Raw genomic sequence first — 20,207 nt, forward strand, 5'->3', positions numbered from 1 at the left:
GGTACATAGAACCGGCTGTCTTGGGAATCGAACGGCATCTGATAACTTAGCCGTGTGTAGATGAAAATCACAAACCGGTTCTCAGTGGCATCTACTATAACAGACCAAACTCTTACCTATCCAGAATCAACCCCAACATACATAGAGTATATTCCACATTACTTCAACCATCTTTTCAATAGCAATGGGGAACCAACGCTTCTAACCTCCCTTTTTCTATGGTCGACCACTGTTGAAACTGCAAGTTTCCTTTGATTGCTTTTAGATGATATTGATGATAATTTTTGAGTTGTTGTTGTTGTTTCTGTATTACTGTTAAAGAAACTCGCCTACGGTTTCGAAGTCGCCAGAGCATCGCTTGCCAAACATGTGTATGATACATTCATATTTGTAACAAGATTCCCCTCGTGTAGGTAAGGTTGACAATTGAGTTGTGGAATCTCTCAAGGTATGAAACTCTGTATTACGCTTATCAACCCCTTGAATTTCACACATTTGAGTGGTCGCTTCTATTGGATGGGGCGAAGCACTACAACAACAACAGCAACAACCTTATATTTACTATGTTCTAGCTGAACAAGCCTTGTTTTTTACTTAAGCATTAAAATTTCTTACCATAGAAAAAATTGCTCTTTCCTGATCCGTTCCTGCCAACAACAACATTGTGCCTTTTGTCGAAGGGCTCAACAACAGTTTGATCTTTATAACTCTTAAATCCTTGAATAATAATCTGTAATAAATGATTTTTAAAAATGGTATAGGGTAATAAAAAAACATCATACCTGTCTAATATGCATTGCTTTGTTCAGTTAGGCAGCGTCAAATAGAATGTTTAAGAGCAGTTTCTTTAATAAAACAACCAAATATTTTATTTATTTATTTGGGGTAATTCTATACGACAGTATGACACTCTTCTATACGATAGTATGACACGTACAAAAATATAGGAATGGGTGTCAAAAGGCACAAATCAGAATACGGAACCACAATATTTGAGCCGTTCAAAAGATGTAACCGAAAAAACGAAGGTAATTCTATACGAAAGCATGACACCCTTAATACACGACCAAAAAATCCGAAAGCGGGTAATGAAAATTTTGAAAGATATTAAAGAATAATCGAAAAATTATCCCAGGTCCCACCAAAACCGGGGGTGTGATCCTTAGCATTTTTGCCCATAATGCCTTACTGCGTTGGCGGCATTTGGCCGCTTTTATAAAAATTACCCTGGCCGGTCCTCCCATCACCAGATGAAGTAAATAAAAGACAGAATATGCATGCTATCCCAAACGGTACGGGTGTTTTTTCGACGGTCAGAAGAGGGGAACATTTTACCACGATTTGAAAAAATAGGAATAGGAAAATAACTTTTTACTACTGACTAAAGTCTTGGCTTGCAATGTAAAAGTAATTATGTGGAAACTAAGAAGACGGTGAAGTTCACCGGCAGGGCACAAAACATTACGGCCGTCATGACGGTAGAAACTCGTTCATCACCGTTTTTTCCCACCGCTATTGTCAAAGCGGTAAACATTTTGTCAAATATTTCAAATTATTTATAAAATAAACAACATTTTTTAATTGAAATTTTTCTGTTGTAAGTTTATTAAAAAACAATTTTTTTTAAACTTAAAAAACATGCCAAAATGTAAAATTAAATTTTCAACACGTCTGCCGCACCTGTTCGTAGTTTCCAACAAGGCATTGCCGCTAAAAACGGTGAGTATACCTGCCGTTACATAGCGGCCGTCATGACGGTACACGTTCATCAACGTTTTTGAGTGAAAAACACATGGCAACAGGCCACATTTTGAAACTTAATTTGCATTTACATACATACTAAAATAAAAGATAATTCTCGAAATTGTAACGCGAACTAACGGCGTATCAAAGACAATTGATCGCATATATACTTTTGGTGAATAAGCAGCTCGTTTTCATACTATGCAATAGTCATTGCATACATCAAACTGCAATTTTTATTGCAATAATTGAAATTCATTTTATATTGTGAACATGGCAAAATAAATTAACAAAACAGTCTTATTCGGGCAGCCGCCTTACGCAGACGTGTTTTTTACGCAGCGCAACTAAGTCTATAGACACTATAGTGTGATAAATAAGCTTGTATTGTATTTTTCTTCTACGCGACCGTTAGTGTAAATATTTATTTCTAAGTGGTTGTGTTAAAACTACATATTTGGTAGCTGAAATCAAACAAAATGAAAGGGGCTTACCCCCCTCATAGAAATAGGTTTAAACACCTAGATCCGGACGAGAATATATCTCTTCCTTCAACCAAATCTAAAAGACCAAGGGAAGGGGATTTTGTACCTCTACCGCGAATAGCACAAAATGATAACCATATACCACGATACATCATAGCCACCGCCATCGCCCAAAACAACACTGAAACCCGACCATTAGCATCCTATAACGTTTTCCAAATAGAAAAAGGGCTTACACACATAAGTTCCGAATACTCTGAAGTAACAGAGCTCAAATCTGGTGACCTGCTGATAAAGGAAAATAACCTTAACGCAGCAGAAAAATTCATCAAAGCAACCTATATTGATTTTGTACCAGTTAAAATAATCTTTCACAAAAACCTCAATTCAACACAGGGTAGAATATTTTCGAAAAACATTATACACCTTACCGAAAAAGAGTTATTGGAAGGCTTAGCAGACCAAAAAGTAATCAAAGTTAAGAAAGTCATGAAGGCAACTAACGATACACCAGCACCAACAGGAGCAGCAATTCTAACATTTAATTTAATCTGGAGACCAGAAAAAATTAGCTTGGGCTAGGAAAAAGTCGCAGTTCAGGAATACATCCCTAACCCTATGAAATGCAGAAATTGCTTGAAGTTGCAAAGGTAATCAGCTGTGCCAGCAATGTGCGACACCTCCACCTCATGAGACTTGCTCGAGAATCTTCTGTGTAAATTGCAATATTGACACACATACCTCTGAAGACCCCTCCTGTCCTAGCTTCCTCAAACATAAATCCATCAACAAAATTAAAATTGAACGTCGATGTACTGTAAGAGAAGCTTGGAAATTGTACAACAGTAACCCCACTGCTTTCCAAATAGAACCCAGAAGCAAGCATACAAACAAGGCTTCGTATGCACACATTACAAAAAATAATAACATCGAACAACCGCTAAAAGAAAATATCAAACAGGTCACTGCACCAGCTCCACAACCTTTAAATAACATTCAAAACCAAGAAAACACAAACCAAACACAAATCAGTACAAAATCACCTCAAAATAACATTCAAAAGACAAGTTCAAACTCCAACATTGATACATTGTTTACAAAGATAACAGAAAAAGCTAAACAAAATACAACAACAAGCGCACTAGCTAATAATACAAACGCAGAAAGTGGAGACATAGAAATGTCACCTTGCACAACAACAAACAGTAATGCAGGCATCGGTGCCATTTAGAAATGAAACATCAAAACCAAGAAGCATTAAACAGGGGATGCCACAGGGTGGTGTCCTATTCCCACTTTTGTTTAATTTCTACATATCTAAGCTAACTTCGCCACCAGAAGGAGTTACTTCGTTTCCTATGGCGATGACTGCACAATAATGGCCACAGGCCCGGGCCCAAAGATCGATGAGCTTTGCAACAGAATAAACGGCTACCTCCCTGATCTCTCCAGTTTTTTCGCCTCACGAAACTTGGCATTATCACCGACTAAATCCTCCGCGACCTTATTTACAACATGGACGTCCCAAATGTCGACCATTTTGAACATCAACGTCGATGGCACTACGCTACCGACTGTCCTACACCCCAAGATCTTGGGTGTGACGTTTGATCAGGATCTACATTTTGGTGAGCACGCAGCCGCAATTGTACCGAAAATACATAGCCGTAATAAAATCCTCAAATCCCTTGCTGGCAGTACTTGGGGAAAAGACAAAGAAACGCTCATGACTACATACAAAGCAATTAGCCAGCCGATTACGTGCTACGCGTCACCCATATGGTCGCCAAGCCTAAAAATTACCCACTGGAATAAGCTATAGGCCTGCCAAAATACTGCTCCCAGAAACGCCACGGTCTGTCTTCTTATGTCCCCAGAACACCATCTACATAATGAGGCAAGAATACTCCCCATCAGTGAGAGAAATGAGATGCTAACCAAACAGTTCCTGTTGAATACCCAGAAACCTGGGCATCCCAACAGACATCTGATTGATGAGCCAACACCGCCTAGGGACTTAAGGAGTCATCTCCGTAAGCATTTTGAGGAAATACGGCACCTGAGAACTCAGCCGTAAATAAACACAAGCAGGTCCTTGGTGAACTCCACAAACAGGCTTCGGACCTTTATGCCAGGAATTGCCCGGTGAATCCAGTTCTCAAAAAACAGTACCCAAAACTTGCAGAAGTGGAACGCATACTCTCCGGGGAAACACGATTCACTCTGGCTCAACTTCGTTCTAGATACTGTAACAGGTTAAACTCTTACATATCCAGAATCAACCCCGACATACAAAATGTATGCCCCGCTTGCAATGTGTCCCCACATGACACCAACCATCTCTTTAATTGTAATGTGGAACCAACGCCTCTAACACCCCTTTCATTAGGGTCCACTCCTGTTGAAACAGCAAGTTTCCTTGGACTCCCGTTAGAGGATATTGACAATTTATGATCGCAGCTATTAGGTGGGGCGAAGCATTGCTACAACAACAACAACTACCACTCAACTCCAATACACTCAATTAATAACAAAACTCACAACAACTCTAGCGAATACACCCAACCGCAAATATACCAATCACCTATAACTAATTTAACACAAAACTTAATAGAAAGCAACAACTACTTCTTCCAAACGAAACAATTTGACAGCGACATCTCTGACTTTGAATAAATAAAACAATTTAAACGTTTGAAAATATGGATGTGGGACTTAATTTTTCAATCGTCCAATGGAACATTCAAGGATATATAACAATAAATATGCCCTTGAATTACTAGTTAAAAAACATAATCCCGATATCATTATATTACTAGAAACACACATATTTCAAAAAAATCTGCATCTACTACATTTACCTAATTATAGAACTTTTCATCATAATAAAGATTTTCAATACGCCAAATCTGGCATTACCTTCTTAATAAAATACTTTAAACGTATCAAATCATGAGGTATCTAGGAATAACCTCCTTCATCAATCACTTACCGTACATGGGTTGACGGATCTCCACATAACTAATATATATAAAGAAGTAGATTATATCTCACTACACAACTGCTGGACAGCATTCCACTATACAGCAGTGGGCATCATCTACTGCTCGGTGACTTGTTCTCACATAACACTCTATGGGGATCACAAACCACGAACCGTACCGGGAAAATATGGGAAGAATTCGCAAACTGTAGAAACTTAGTTTTCTTAAATGATGGTTCGCCAACGCTGCTCAACACAAAAAACACTCTGACGGCTGTAGATGTAACTATGGCTAGTGCAGAACTGGCAGGTATCCTAACCTGGAACTGCTATCCAGAAAGAAATTACCACTTCCCAATTTTGATTTCCAATAACATCACACCCGGTTTTAAAAAATTTAAACCAGGTTTTGTAGATTCTAAAGCAAATTGGGAGATTAAAAAAAAAAACCGAACAAGTAAGTGGAGAATTTAAAGTAACGGCCAACATTAACCAAGAGGCAGCCAACGTAAAGAAAATTATCAGGAAGGCTGCAAATGAGTCCATGCCAGTAAAAAGGACTACAAAGCTACGCAAAACCCCCTATGGTTTAATTCCGAGATAGCCAAATTAATTCGCTTAAATAACTTTGCGTGGAAAGTCTATAAAGTAAAACGAAATCTTGCTAATATAATAAAATGCAAACTCTGCGCACAGGTAAAGCGTGCATGTAAACAAGCCAAGAGGGATACATGGCAAAACTTTATCAACTCCCTTAACCATACTATGCACACAAGGACAATATGGAACAAAATTAAAAAAGTCAAATCGGCACAATATATAAGTTTTCCCACTATTTTTTCAGAAAACGAGTGCCTTACTCATCCCCAACAGATAGCAGATAAATTTGCAGAAACATGGAGTTTAATAGGCTCTGGCAATTCGTTTGATACACAAGTGATACTGGCTAAACAAAACTATTAAATTGACTCCCCATCCGGGGAAGCACTTAGCCTTCATAAAAAATTTTCTAATATAACAATCGATGACCTCAATGTAGCAATAAAAAATTCAAAAGGCACAACACCGGGAATTGATAAAATAACATACTCCATTATAAAACATTCGGACATCTCGCTGAAGAAGAGGATATGCAAGTTATACACGGGAATCCTCGAAACTGGAACTTATCCGCATTACTGGCAGGTAGCACTCCTTTCTCCAATTCCCAAATCAAATAAAAATGCAAATCTGGTGGAAGGATACAGACCCATTTCGCTAATATCGGCCCTAGCTAAAGTATTTGACAAAATTCTAGCGAGGAAAATTTGAGAACACTACAAATCGCACTTTATCCCAGAGCAACATGCCTTCCTCCCACAGCGTGGGGTACATACATTGTGTCACGCATTAGAAGCAAAAATAAAAGATAATCTTAAATCAAATAAACACAATGTTATATTTTCAGAAGACATAGAAAATACCTTTGATAGAGTTATTTCATTTGTTGTAATAAAAAACTTTCTTCCTGGGGTGTTCCGGCACTAATGCTGAAAACTATACATTCCTTTATGTCGCATCGTAGAATCACAGTTCGAGTAGACGGTTTTTATCGAAGTTTCTCAACCTAGACAATGGCCTCCCCCAAGGATCCCCACTGTCAGTCATATTATTTGCAGCATATTGTAATACGCTTATTAAAAATATTAGAAATATAACTGGGGTGGACTTTATTGGTGTATACGCTGACAACATCTTTGTTGTATCTTCAGGCTCAGCAGAACAAATAAATAATAGCTTGGGTAAAGTAAACACCGAAGTACAAAGGTGGGCAGAAGCAACTGGTGCAGTAGTACCAATTAATAAGACAGAAGCTATGCATATATGCAAAAAACACAAATGTGATATATCCTCATTGAAAATATGCAACCAAGATGTTAGGTTGAAACCCCATACCTCAATCCTTGGTATCACCTGAAATACACTATGGAATGAGCATATCAATAAAATTTGCGAAAAACTAGGCATGGTTAATAACCTACTAAAAATATTCTGTACGAGGAAAAAAGGAACACACATACACATTGCCATATCAATCGGTCGAGCTATATGTGAAGGAAAGTTGAGTGTACGGTTGTGTTTATTTTTGCTCCTCGAATTTTACATTTTAAAATGGTAATACTATATATAAATACTTTTTAAGAATAAATAATGTGTGAGACAGAGGCTTACTAAGCGGAATCAGAAGTTGGTTTCAAGAATATTATACCAAATAAAGTTTGATTTTTTATTTTGATAAGAATTAATAGCCTTTATATTAAATAATATATTGTTAAATTTTTGAGCTGAAGGCCAATTTAAATAAAAACACAACTTTTTGTATTATAGTTGTATAATTTATTCTTGTCGATATTTCGGCTTTATTCTAAAGCCATCTTCGGGACTAGGGGTATAAAAAACAAACCATTAGAACGTATTCATCACAATGTTTACGTATATACATATAATAAGCGACTTACTCATATAAATATGTTCGATCGACTAAATTAGCAATGGACAAAAATCTGTGCTGAAGGTACAAAAAGCGAAAGCATGAAAAATAAACAAATGTACAAAATACCGCAAATGTAAAAAAATTTTCAAAAACAGTAAGTATAAACCAAAATTTTACAATAATAAAATACATGTAACAATAAGACATAACTTAGTATGTATATCAACCCCCTTTTGCTTAGTTGTTGTCTTGAAGTATGCTGGATGCTGAATATTCTTATTTAAGTGAGCGCGGTGTATGTTGTTGTTGTTCCAAAATCAAATTGCGATAAGCACTCGCAGTGTCCATTTTAAAATTAATTCGTATTTCACTAGGAGTGTTCAATATATGTAGCATTTCTAGGGTATAGCGTTTTTGGTAATGTCTTTCCTTCTCCAATATATTTACGTTCTCAAAATCAAAGTGATGTCCTGTATCTTTGCAGTGGGCAGATAGGGCCGTCTTATTTCCTGAAAAACTGTTCTTTAATTTTATGTTTGACCTGTGACCGGAAATCCTTGTCATGAGCTTGAGTTTTGTTGTCCCCACATATACCTTCTCGCATACGCGGGACCCGTCGCCGTTGCATGGGACTCGATAAACTACCTCAGATTTCTCGAACTTGGGGATCTTATCCTTTATGTTATTAAAAACTTACCTTAGTGTATTTTTGTACGTGAACGCTAGATTATAGTTATCCTTGTCGTATACATTGGAGCTCTTGATCCTCTCCGATAATACTGGAACATAATCCATTGTTAAATACTTTTTGTTGGCAGCGTCCGTTCTTTTTACTTCATTATTTTTCGTGGTATGGAAATTGTGAATAAGTCTATTTGTTAACTCTTTGGGAAAGTCGTTCTGTTCCAGGGTTACTTTAATTATTTAATATTTTTCTCGTGGAAAAGTCATCACTGATTGTGAGAACCCTTCTAATAAAAATTTTCGCCGTGTTTATTATTGTCTTTCTTTCATGCTTGGAGTTGTAGCTTATCAGCCTTCCAGAAGACGTTGGTTTCTGATACCAGTCTATAAGTAACTTGTTATTCTTTCTGACTATTAACGTATCGAGGTAGGGGAGTTGACCATCCCTTTCTTTTACTACTGTAAATTGTATGTTCTTGTGGTACGTATTAAGCATGTGGAGCATATTTTGAATGTGTTCTTTTTTGACGACAGCAAAGAGGTCGTCCACATATTTTGTTAGCAGCCTTGGTTTTTCTTTGGACTATAGCTCAAATTTTGTCAGTAGCTCTTCCATAACTATATCCGCTATAACTGGCGAGGCTGGTGACCCCATAGGCATTCCTGACCGTTGCTCGTATACTTTTTCATTATATTTAAAATATCTGTTTTCTTTTATGCAAAATTTAACTACTGTTAAGAAAAACTCTTTGTTCATCAACGTATATTCTTTGATATCATTCCACCTCGAGGCTATGATTTCAATCGCCAAATCAACAGGAATACTGGGGAATAACGAAACCACGTCAAATGACACCAAACTCTCATCGTCATAAATGTATAACTCAAGACAACAACTAAGAAAAAGGGGGTTGATATACATACTAAGTTATGTCTTATTGTTACATGTATTTTATTATTGTAAAATTTTTGTTTATACTTACTGTTTTTGAAAATTTGTTTACATTTGCGGTATTTTGTACATTTGTTTATTTTTCATGCTTTCGCTTTTTGTACCTTCAGTACAGATTTTTGTCCATTGCTAATTTAGTCGATCGAACATATTTATATGAGTAAGTCGCTTATTATATGTACATACGTAAACATTGTGATGAATACGTTCTAGGGGTTTGTTTTTTATACCCTTACTCCCGAAGATGGCTTTAGAATAAAGCCGAAATATCGACAAGAATAAATTATACAACTATAATACAAAAAGTTGTGTTTTTATTAAAATTGGCCTTCAGCTCAAAAATTAAACAATATATTGTTTGATTTTTAGATTTAATATATTTGCGAGAAAGTGACTCTAAATAAAGAAAGCAAAACGCATACACTTACAAAGTTTCATACATACATATACATATATTCATTCTATACAAAAAATGGAGAATAAATGCGACAAGTGCAAAAGTACGATACGTGGAGAAGTGTCGAAAATTCGTTGCGAAAGGGTGTGTGGGAAATATTATCATTTAGCACAAAAATGCTCTGGCATAGACCAATACAGTGTTAATAAATTAGACGAATGTGAAATGCTTAGATTTATGTGTACTGGTTGTGTGCAGTATGTGCATAACGTTGATGACATTCTAAAAGATATGCAGATGGTAGTGAGCAAAAATGGCAAACAACTATCTGAGTACCGGAATGAATTTGATAATGCTCTCAAGAAACATAAAAGAGAAATAAAGAAAGTTTTAAAAGCAGTGGAAGTTGCATTTAGCGACAGAATTAAGGCAATGCAAAAAGCGCAAGAATCATGCGAAAGGAGTGTTGTAGAAGTGAACAAAATACGGGAAAGTGCTGAAGGCTTCAAGTGAAGCAGCGAGCAGGTCTGTGATGAGTTGAAAACAAACAAGGATTACATTAAGAAAATGATTGAAGAAATAAGTAAAGAGAATAAAAAAATGTACAATGAAATAAAGAAAAATGTTAATAGTGTTGAAGCCAAAGTGGCATACGCAGCGATAACAAAAAAAAAAAAGAAAAAAAAGAAGTGTTGCCAGACATTAGAAATAATCATCCCTTAATTGTCAAGCCGAATAAAAGGCAAAATATTGAAATAACCAAAACTGACCGAAACTCGAAAGTTAATCCTAATAACTAATATAGTAGCAAGACAAAGCGGAGTTGTTATTGTTGAAAGCGAAAATGATCATGAGCGTGACAAAATAAAAAATGCCATTGAGAACAATCTGGGAAATAACTATGAGGTTAAGATTGCCAAAAAGTGACACCAGCTGCAAATAACTAATATAGTAGCAAGACAAAGCGGAGTTGTTATTGTTGAAAGCGAAAATGATCATGAGCGTGACAAAATAAAAAATGCCATTGAGAACAATCTGGGAAATAACTATGAGGTTAAGATTGCCAAAAAAGTGAAACCAGCAGTCATGGTGACTGGTATAAATTTTAAATATAGTGACGAGGAACTGGTGCAAAGAATTAAAAGACAAAACTTTTGTTTAAGCGAAACGGACATCAAAATTGTTAAGCAATATGAAGTTAAAAAACTGCCCGACTCTAGTTCTTCCTCTAAGAATAATCTTTAATAAATCTCTATCGTCCGGTACGTTCACTGACGAGTGGAAGCTCACCTCCACTACCCCCGTCTTTAAAAGTGGTAACAAAAATGATGTGCGTAATTACAGACCTATTTCAAAGCTTTCTACCATTTCCAAAATTTTCGAGCATGCTGTTAATGCCAAGTTGAGTTTTGCGGTTAAGTCTTTAATATCTCCCTTCCAGCATGGTTTTGTCGCTGGTAGATCAACAGTTTCAAATCTTGCTGTTTTTAGTGAATATTGTGTTGAATCTTTTTCTGCAGGTTATCAGGTTGATTGCATTTATACGGACTTTTCAAAAGCTTTTGACAAAATACATCATAGTGTTTTAATTAAAAAATTAGGTTGCCTTGGTTTCCACTCTTCGTTTCTTTTATGGATAAAGTCTTATTTAAGTAACAGACAGTGTGTTGTTTCCATTGATGGACAATCGTCTAGTCCGTTTGTAGCCACTTCTGGGGTTCCCCAAGGGAGTATATTAAGTCCACTTTTATTTATCTTATTTATTAATGACGTAAGTAGTTGTTTTTCATTCGCGAAGTGTTTGCTATACGCCGATGACTTAAAGCTATTTTCTGCCATTAAGACGCCAGATGATGCCTTAATGTTGCAGAATGATATTAATAAATTGCACCAATGGTGCCTGAACTCCGGTATCTCTTTGAATCCGTCCAAATGCTTTCAAATGACCTACTCGAAGTCAATTAATCTTCTAACTACAAATTATAGTATCTCTAAATGTGAGCTTCAATGTGTTAATGAGATTAAGGACCTTGGTGTTGTCTTTGACAATAAATTTTCTTTTAGTAAGCACATAAATTGCATAACCTCTAAATCATATCCTATGCTTGGCTTTGTGAGGCGCAATGCTACCAAATTCTCTGATCCCTACACGTTTAAGCTACTTTACACGTCTTTTGTTAGATCTAATCTGGAATATGGCGTATTTATTTGGAGACCAAGTAGTCAAACTGCTATTACCTATTACCAGAATTGAAAGAATACAAAAAATTTTTCTCAAATATGCCCTTCGTCCATTAAACTTCTCTGATCCTATACCCGCCTACTCTGCGCGACTTATGCTTTTAAGCCTTAAGTCTTTAGATAATCGCAGATCAATACTCTGCTTGTCATTTACGTAAGATATTATTAATGGGTCCGTTGACTGTCCATATTTATTGGATAGGATTCGATTTAATATTCCTCGGAGGTGTCTTCGCAGTTTTTATAAATTTTATTGTGACAATTTTAAAACCCACTATTCCAGTAATGCTCCAATTGCTCGTGCTCTGCGTGAGTTTAACTCTATCAGTACTGTTGTAAATCTAGACTTTTCTGCTCCAAAAGCGAAACTGCTAAATATGTTAAAATCTGCTTTCTAAGTACTATGTATTATTTTTCAAATAACTATCTCTTAACTTTAGTTTGTATCATAGTCTGTAAGGATTTAAGCCCATTGACTAAGTGAAATAAAGAAATAAAGAAAAAGAACCCGAAAAACTACTATAATGCTGTGATAGAAATGAATGTTGAAGCGTTCGCAAATGTACTAGCTGGAGAGAGGCTTAATGTAGATTGGGAACGTTTCCGAGTATATGATGCAGTGCAGGTATTGTGTGGTTTTAAATGCAAAGGCTTCAATCACAAAGCGGCTGACTGCAAGGAAAAGGAAGTATGCACAAAATGCTTGGGTGAGCATAAACATACACAATGCATGAAGGATGAATAAGCAAGTGCATTAACTGCATAAGAGCAAATAAGAAGCTGAATCTAGGACTTGAAAAAACCCATGATACTCTGGATAGAACTTGTCCCGTATACCAACAAAAGCTAGATGCAAGGAAAAGGAAAGTTGTTTATTAGCAACCAAAGAAGATCCTTAATGCAACACAAAAGTCAAAATATTATTTAAATATATACAACTTGGAATGCATTTATCTTAATATTAGTAGTATTATAGCAAATAAAATCAAGCTGGAACGTCTTATTGAAATAAGAAGACCAAGTATTGTGTTATGTACGGAAACGTGTACAACAGAACATATCTTGGAATCTGAACTTAGTATTCCGACCTACAAATGCATTTGTTGTGACTCTCAAAGAAGGCATACTGGCGGTGTTGTCATGTATGTGTGTGGAAATATACAATTTAGCATAGTTTGTAATAAAGCTATCAACATGAGTGTGTGGTGCATTATTGTAAAAATAATCAAATGCGCATTAAAATGGAAAATCGGTGTACTATATCACTCACCAAGTAGCAGTGACTCCACCTTTATTACTTATCTAAATGAAATCATCACTGAACATCTCAAGGAGGCGGATAATAATTTAATAATTGGTGATTTTAATATCAACGTAAATGTATCGTCAACATACTCAAACCACCTAACAAGTTCATTTGCACAAATGGCAATGATACAAAGGATAAACTTCGACACGAGGATAACAGAGTACTCGTCTACAAGAATTTATTTGCTATTCAGTAACAATGATAAAGTTAAAGCAGTGAATATAGGTGAACATCGCAATCCACATCGAAGTGCCAACAACAAAGCTTTGTAAAATGGGAAGATATGCTACTGTTACATGTTGGGAATACTATAGTGCTGGAAATCTTTTAACTTTTAAACTAAAGCCCCGAACGAAGTTTTAACTGAGGCTATGCAAGCACTGACTTATATAAAGAGGACCCAAATACAGATAAGAAATAAGTGGTACGACCGCGAATTAACAAACCTGCATAAAAGAAAAATAGAATCTTATAAAACTGCTCGAAATACTGGATTTTGCGACGAATATAACGTCATTAAGAAAATATATAAAAGAACCATAATTTATAAAAAGAAGAAATACATGGAAGATAGAGTAAATAATAACAATGGCGATATGAAACGTATGTGGAAGTGTCTAAAAGACCTCGTCGAGTTTAATGATGTTAAAAAACATATCACTAAAATTATAATTAACGGTGAATGCCTGGAAAATTAATATGATATGGCTAATGCCCTAAATAACTTTTTTATACAAAGTATTGTTGAAATTAATGACAGCATCGAAGAAATTAGGTCCGGCAAGCTGGACTCCCCACGATGGATTCGAAATTTGGTAGGCCAGGTATTATTGTAAAAAATTGTGTGCTCAAAATTTAAGTACTTTTTCTTTAACCTCAAAATGGGGGGTCCAGCTGGACGTCCAGCTAGACCCCCCCCCCCCCCCCCCCCTCATAAGCACTAGGTCAAACAAAAAAATTTTTATGTGGGAATTATGTGCTATTTATTTGCTCCAACATAAGCTATGGTCTGTCCAGAAAAACAGAGGGGTGGCAAGGGGGGATCGGGGGCATATAACCCCAGACGGAAAAATCGAAACGGGATAGGTGCAGAATTTTGTGCTATTTATGGGCTCGATAGTACCAAAAACGATTCGTTTTTTTGACAACATTTAATGTTTTTTTTAACATCAAAAGTGGTGGGTCCAGCTGGACGTCCAGCTAGACACCCCTCGTAAGCACTAGGTAAAAGAAAAAAATTTAAATGTGGGAATTATGTGCTATTTATGTGCTCCAACATAAGCTACGGTCTGTCCAGAAAAACAAAGGGGTGGCAAGGGGGGAGCGGGGGCATATAACCCCAGACGGCAAAATCGAACTGGGATAGGTGCAGAATTTTGTGCTATTTATGGGTTCAATAGTTCCAAAAACGATTCGTTTTTTGACAACTTTTAATGTTTTTTAAAACCACACAAGCGGGGGGTCCAACTGGAATTTAATGTGCTGGACGTCCAGCTAGAACCCACCACTTTTGATGTTTAAAAAAAAAACATTAAAAGTTGTCAAAAAAAACGAATCGTTTTTGGAACTATCCAGCCCATAAATAGCACAAAATTCTGCACTTATCCCGTTTCGATTTGCCGTCTGGGGTTATATGCCCCTGCTCCCCCCTTGCCACCCCTCTGATTTTCTGGACAGACCGTAGCTTATGTTGGAGCACATAAATAGCACATAATTCCCACATTTAAATTTTTTTGTTTGACCTAGTGCTTATGAGGGGGGGGTCTAGCTTGACGGACCTGAAGAAATTGTAAATGGGGATGAAATAAGCGCAAATCACAGTAATCCACTTGAAACATTTAAATTTACTGACATTGTAGTGGCCGATATTATTATTATCACAAAATCACTTAAAAACAAATATGGCGGCGACAAGCTTTTATCGGAGGGTGTCGTTAAAGATGCCATGATATGTACTGCTAATTTCTACAAGATATAATTAACGAGTCCTTAAACAGCGGTATTGTACCTAGTTACTGGAAAATTTCAACAATAATACCTGTGGAAACAGCATATATGTAATAATCCTATATTTCTACAAAAGGCTAGGTACATTCCCAAACATCAGAGTGCCGATATATTGCTGTTTCAACGTTTTTGTTTTTGTATTCAATAATCGAATGTACCTAAATTTAAATTTTTTCTTGTCACACTTATTCTGCTACAATCACAAAAATTGTATAGGCTGTCTTGTTTTGATTTCGAATTCAAAACACATTGCGATCATTTTCTATTAGCAATATAGGAGTATTACATATATGGGAAAAAGTAAAAAATACAATGAAACCTAAGGAACTACGTCCAATTAACACGTTACCTACAGATGAAAAAATTATGGAGACAGTGGCGAAGAATCAACTTGTGGCATACTTAGAGAAGCACAATGTGATTATCCTAGAACAATCGGGATTCAGGAAGAGCAATTCTTGTGAAACAGTGTTGAATATGGTAATTGCAGATTGGAAAGAAGAATTAGCGGACAAAAAATTTACGGTGTCTGTCTTCTTGGACTTAAAACGGGCTTTTGAAACTGTCGATAGATCTGAGTTATTGGACGTTATGTTTAAAATTGGTATAAGAGGAAAGGCGTTGGAATGGTCCCGGAGTTATTTGAGCGACAGAAAGCAGAGAACGATAATTGGAAAGGAAGTTTCATCAGTGGTGGATGTTAACATTGGTTCCACAAGGCTCGGTCTTGGCGCCAATATTGTTTATATTGTATATCAATGATATCAAAAGATGCTTAAAATATTGTAAAATACGTATATTTGCGGATGATGCATTGCTTATCATAAGTAAAAAATATGCAGAATGTGCCATGCTGAAAGTACAAGAAGACCTGGACTCGCTATACAAATGGTTATGCCTTAGAAAACTGAAATTAAATGTCGAAAAAACTAAGTTCATGATATTTTCTAAAAACACTAATATCATAGGTAACAATAGTTTAAATAATATACGTTGAAGGTAAAGAACATGGAAATCCAAAGAGTAGACAAAATTAAGTATTTAGGAGTTTTGATTGATGATAATCTAAATTTTGGAGAGCATGTAACTTATCTGGAAAGGAAAATTGCACAGAAAATAGGCTTCATGTATAGAACATGTAAACACATCAGTCAAAGTCATAAAATATTGGTTTATCGTTCAATTATTGAACCACACTTTATTTATTGTCCTAATATTCTGCTATTAAGTAATGATATATATATTAAGAAACTTCAAATACAGCAAAACAAGGCAACACGATTTATTTTAAAATGTCCTCCAAGAACGCCAAAAATAGTAATGATCAATAGATTAAACTTGCTTAGTATTAAATAGTCAGTTAGTTATTTCATATTGAAATTTATACACCAACTTAGGTTAGGAATGTTACCGAATTACCTGAGTAGTAAAATACATTATAATAATGAAATCCACAATTATGGAACTAGAAATTGCAATAATATAAGACTGCCTAGAAGAAGAACTGAGTTTACCAAAAGGTCTCTAGAATATTTAGGGTATAAAATGTAGAATGAGTTACCTTCTGAGATAAAAGACTGTGAAAATATTAGTAAGTTCAAAGAAAAATTGTTTTTATATTCTACGTCACTAAATGTGACATGAGTATTTATGTTAATCTTTTAATTTTAACCTAAACTAGGTCTTAAAGACCGTAATAACAATTAAATAAAAAAATAAATAATAATTCAACACGGACTCACGGTTTGTGGGTGGACATCTGAAAAGAATAAAAACAAAATCAATACATGTATGAATAGATGCTTTCGAACGGCTGCAGGGTTGCTCATGGCAACCCCAATAGCCACCCTCAGACTAGAAGCGCGGTACCACGACATCGATTGGCAACTACAAAGGAGGTCAGCTGGTCTCGCAGCGAAAGCTTTGACACTACCAGAACACTCATTACACGAGCATATGTGGGTGCTACAATCAGCGAATAGAAGAAAATTAGGCGGCAGAAACGCTAGCGCTCTGGAAAACATTATACGCTACCTTAACAATAATAAAACACCCATACCAGCACAACCACTAAGGAAAGCACCTAAAGTAAAATTCCATACGGATATGACACTGCGAATTCAAAAGAGAAAACACAAATGCTAACATCTTTAAAACCTTCTACGCAAAAATAAAAAATTAATTCAACCCAGAACTTATCTTGTTCACTGACGGCTCTAGGCAGTGCGATACCTCAACCTATGCTTTAGTAGAACAAACTTCAGTTGACTCCTTTAAAACTCTGAAGCAAAGTCTATTACCGCTACATGCAGGAATTTTCGATGCAGAACTTGCAGCTGTTGAACAGGCAATTATATACGCTACTGAAAGATAAGCAAAAACGTTGATATGTTCCGACAGCCAAAGTGTAGTTGTTGTTGTTGTTGTAGCAGTGCTTCGCCCCATCCAATAGGTGCGGCCGATCACAAATTGTCATCAATGTCCTCTAACGGGAGTCCAAAGAAACTTGCTGTTTCAACAGGGGTGGACCATAATGAGAGGGGTGTTAGAGGCGTTGGTTCCACATTACAATTAAAGAGATGGTTGGTGTCATGTGGGGACACATTGCAAGCGGGGCATACATTTTGTATGTCGGGGTTGATTCTGGATAGGTAAGAGTTTAACCTGTTACAGTATCCAGATCGAAGTTGAGCTAGAGTGACTCGTGTTTCCCTGGGTAGTGTGCGTTCCTCTTCCGCAAGTTTTGGGTACTGTTCTTTGAGTACTGGATTCACCGGGCAATTCTCGGCATAAAGGTTCGACGCCTGTTTGTGGAGTTCACCAAAGACCTGCTTGTGTTTTTTGGCTTCATACGGTTGAGTTCTCAGGTGCCGTATTTCCTCATAATGCTTACGGAGATGACTCCTTAAGCCCCTAGGCGGTGTTGGCTCATCAATCAGATACCTGTTGGGATGCCCAGGTTTCTGGGTATTCAACAGGAACTGTTTGCTTAGCATCTCATTTCTCTCCCTGATGGGGAGCATTCGCGCCTCATTATGTAGATGGTGCTCTGGGGACATAAGAAGACATCCCGTTGCGATTCTGAGAGCAGTATTTTGGCAGGCCAGCAGCTTCTTCCAGTGAGTAGTTTTAAGGCTTGGCGACCATATAGGGGACGCGTAACATGCAATCGGCTGGCTAATTGCTTTGTAAGTAGTAATGAGCGTTTCTTTATCTTTTCCCCAAGTACTACCAGCAAGAGATTTGAGGATTTTATTACGGCTCTGGATTTTCGGTACAATTGCGGCTTCATGCTCACCAAAATGTAGATCCTGATCAAACGTCACACCCAAGATTTTGGGGTGTGGGACAGTCGGTAGCGTAGTGCCATCGACGTGGATGTTCAAAATGGTCGACATTTGGGACGTCCAAGTTGTAAATAAGGTCGCGGATGATTTAGTTGGCGATAATGCCAGGTTTCGCGAGGCGAAAAAACTGGAGATCAGGGAGGTAGCCGTTTATTCTGTTGCAAAGCTGATCGATCTGTGGGCCCGGGCGTGTGGCCATTATTGTGCAGTCATCGGCGTAAGAAACGATAGTAACTCCTTCCGGTGGCGAACTTAGTTTTGATATGTAGAAATTAAACAAAAGTGGGGATAGGACACCACCATGTGGCACCCCTTGTTTAATTCTTCTTGGCTTTGATGTTTCGTTTCTGAATTGAACCGATGCCTGCCGACCACCCAGAGAATTTGTGGTCCACCTTTTAAGACATGGGGGAAGGCTAGACCCTTCCAAGTCTTGAAGTAACGCGCCATGGTTGACCGTAACTGTTATAAATACACCTACATACTAGCCTTAAGTATTAAACTCGATACTATTAATAAGCATAATAAGCGATACTAGCATTGAACAGTTATCTCTATTATTGAAATAAAGTAAGTGATTCTACAGCATTACAACAAAGTGGCGACGAGGACGGTAGAACTACGCGGGGAGATATCCAACTATTGTCCATATTTTGTCTAACCACCGCTATTCGGACAAATCGAAATTTATTTCCTACGTCATTATACAAAATTAAAATGACTCAACCACAGCAAAGTCCTATAAATGGCGACAACACGATGAAGTCAGCCTTTTTTCAATTCGAGGAATTTGACAAGGAAAAAATACAATGGAAGCGTTGGCAAAAACGCTTAGAAAGCGCGTTTGCTATAAATGAAACGCAGGAAAACAAAAAAGTTCATTTGCTGCTACATCACATCGGCTACGCAACGTACAATACATTGTGCGACAAGTTAGCGCCGGCCGAACCTGAGAATAAAAAATACGACGAAAGTTGTAAGACACTGGCTGAAATATTTGAGCCAAAGCCGCTAGAAATCGTGGAAAATTATCGTTTCGACCTAAGCCGGCAACATGAACATCAGTCGGTGGACGAATGTTAGATGGAACTGAAGAAAATAGCTGCGAATTGCAATTTCGGTACATATCTCGAGACAGCCTTAAGAAATCAACTAGTTTTCGGGTTGAAAAGCGAAGTTATGCAAAATCGGTTGCTAGAAAAAACGGATTTGACACTCGAGAACACATTAAAGACAGCACGTGCAATGGAACTGTCTGAAAAAGCTAATGCCGAAATGACACATAACCTCAAAGATGTTGGGCAAGTATCACTCAATGAAAAAACAAATCGTGCATCGGGAGGAAATCGGTCGAAGAATACCAATACTCAAGCTGAGGTAGAAGAACCACCGAAGAAAATGAAAGTACTACTGAGGAGCAGACAGTATCGGAGCCCAGACGGTTACAACGCCAGCGCGTTCCAAAAAACGTCCAACATACGATGAAAATTTTCAGCCCTACGAAGAATAGATAAACTGAAAACTACATTCATCTCAACGTAATTTCGAAGTTTTCTTCTCTGAGGGCGAAAGTTGTTATCGTTGTG

The 20,207-nt window shown here is 37.0% G+C and overlaps 1 protein-coding gene across 6 annotated transcripts in view; it reads right to left on the reverse strand.

Annotated features, from left to right (window-relative positions):
- SMC3 (structural maintenance of chromosomes 3) overlaps window positions 1-20,207 on the reverse strand; it is a 406,833-nt gene that overhangs the window by 330,095 nt on the left and 56,531 nt on the right. For 2 of the 6 annotated variants that reach the window (XM_067782139.1, XM_067782144.1), the window contains exons 2-3: window positions 783-845; window positions 616-730 (exon numbers count right to left, since the gene is read on the reverse strand). The exons of 1 other annotated variant lie outside the window; for it this stretch is intronic. In XM_067782139.1, coding sequence (XP_067638240.1) covers window positions 616-730; window positions 783-797 — 130 coding nt within the window. In that variant the 5' untranslated portion in view covers window positions 798-845. Of the gene's footprint in view, window positions 1-615; window positions 731-782; window positions 915-20,207 lie in introns of all 6 variants that reach the window. 3 more of the 6 variants (XM_067782143.1, XM_067782140.1, XM_067782142.1) reach the window with 2 other exon arrangements.

Source organism: Eurosta solidaginis, chromosome 4, assembly GCF_040869045.1.
Source record: "Eurosta solidaginis isolate ZX-2024a chromosome 4, ASM4086904v1, whole genome shotgun sequence".
Taxonomy (NCBI): Eukaryota; Metazoa; Arthropoda; class Insecta; order Diptera; family Tephritidae; genus Eurosta; species Eurosta solidaginis.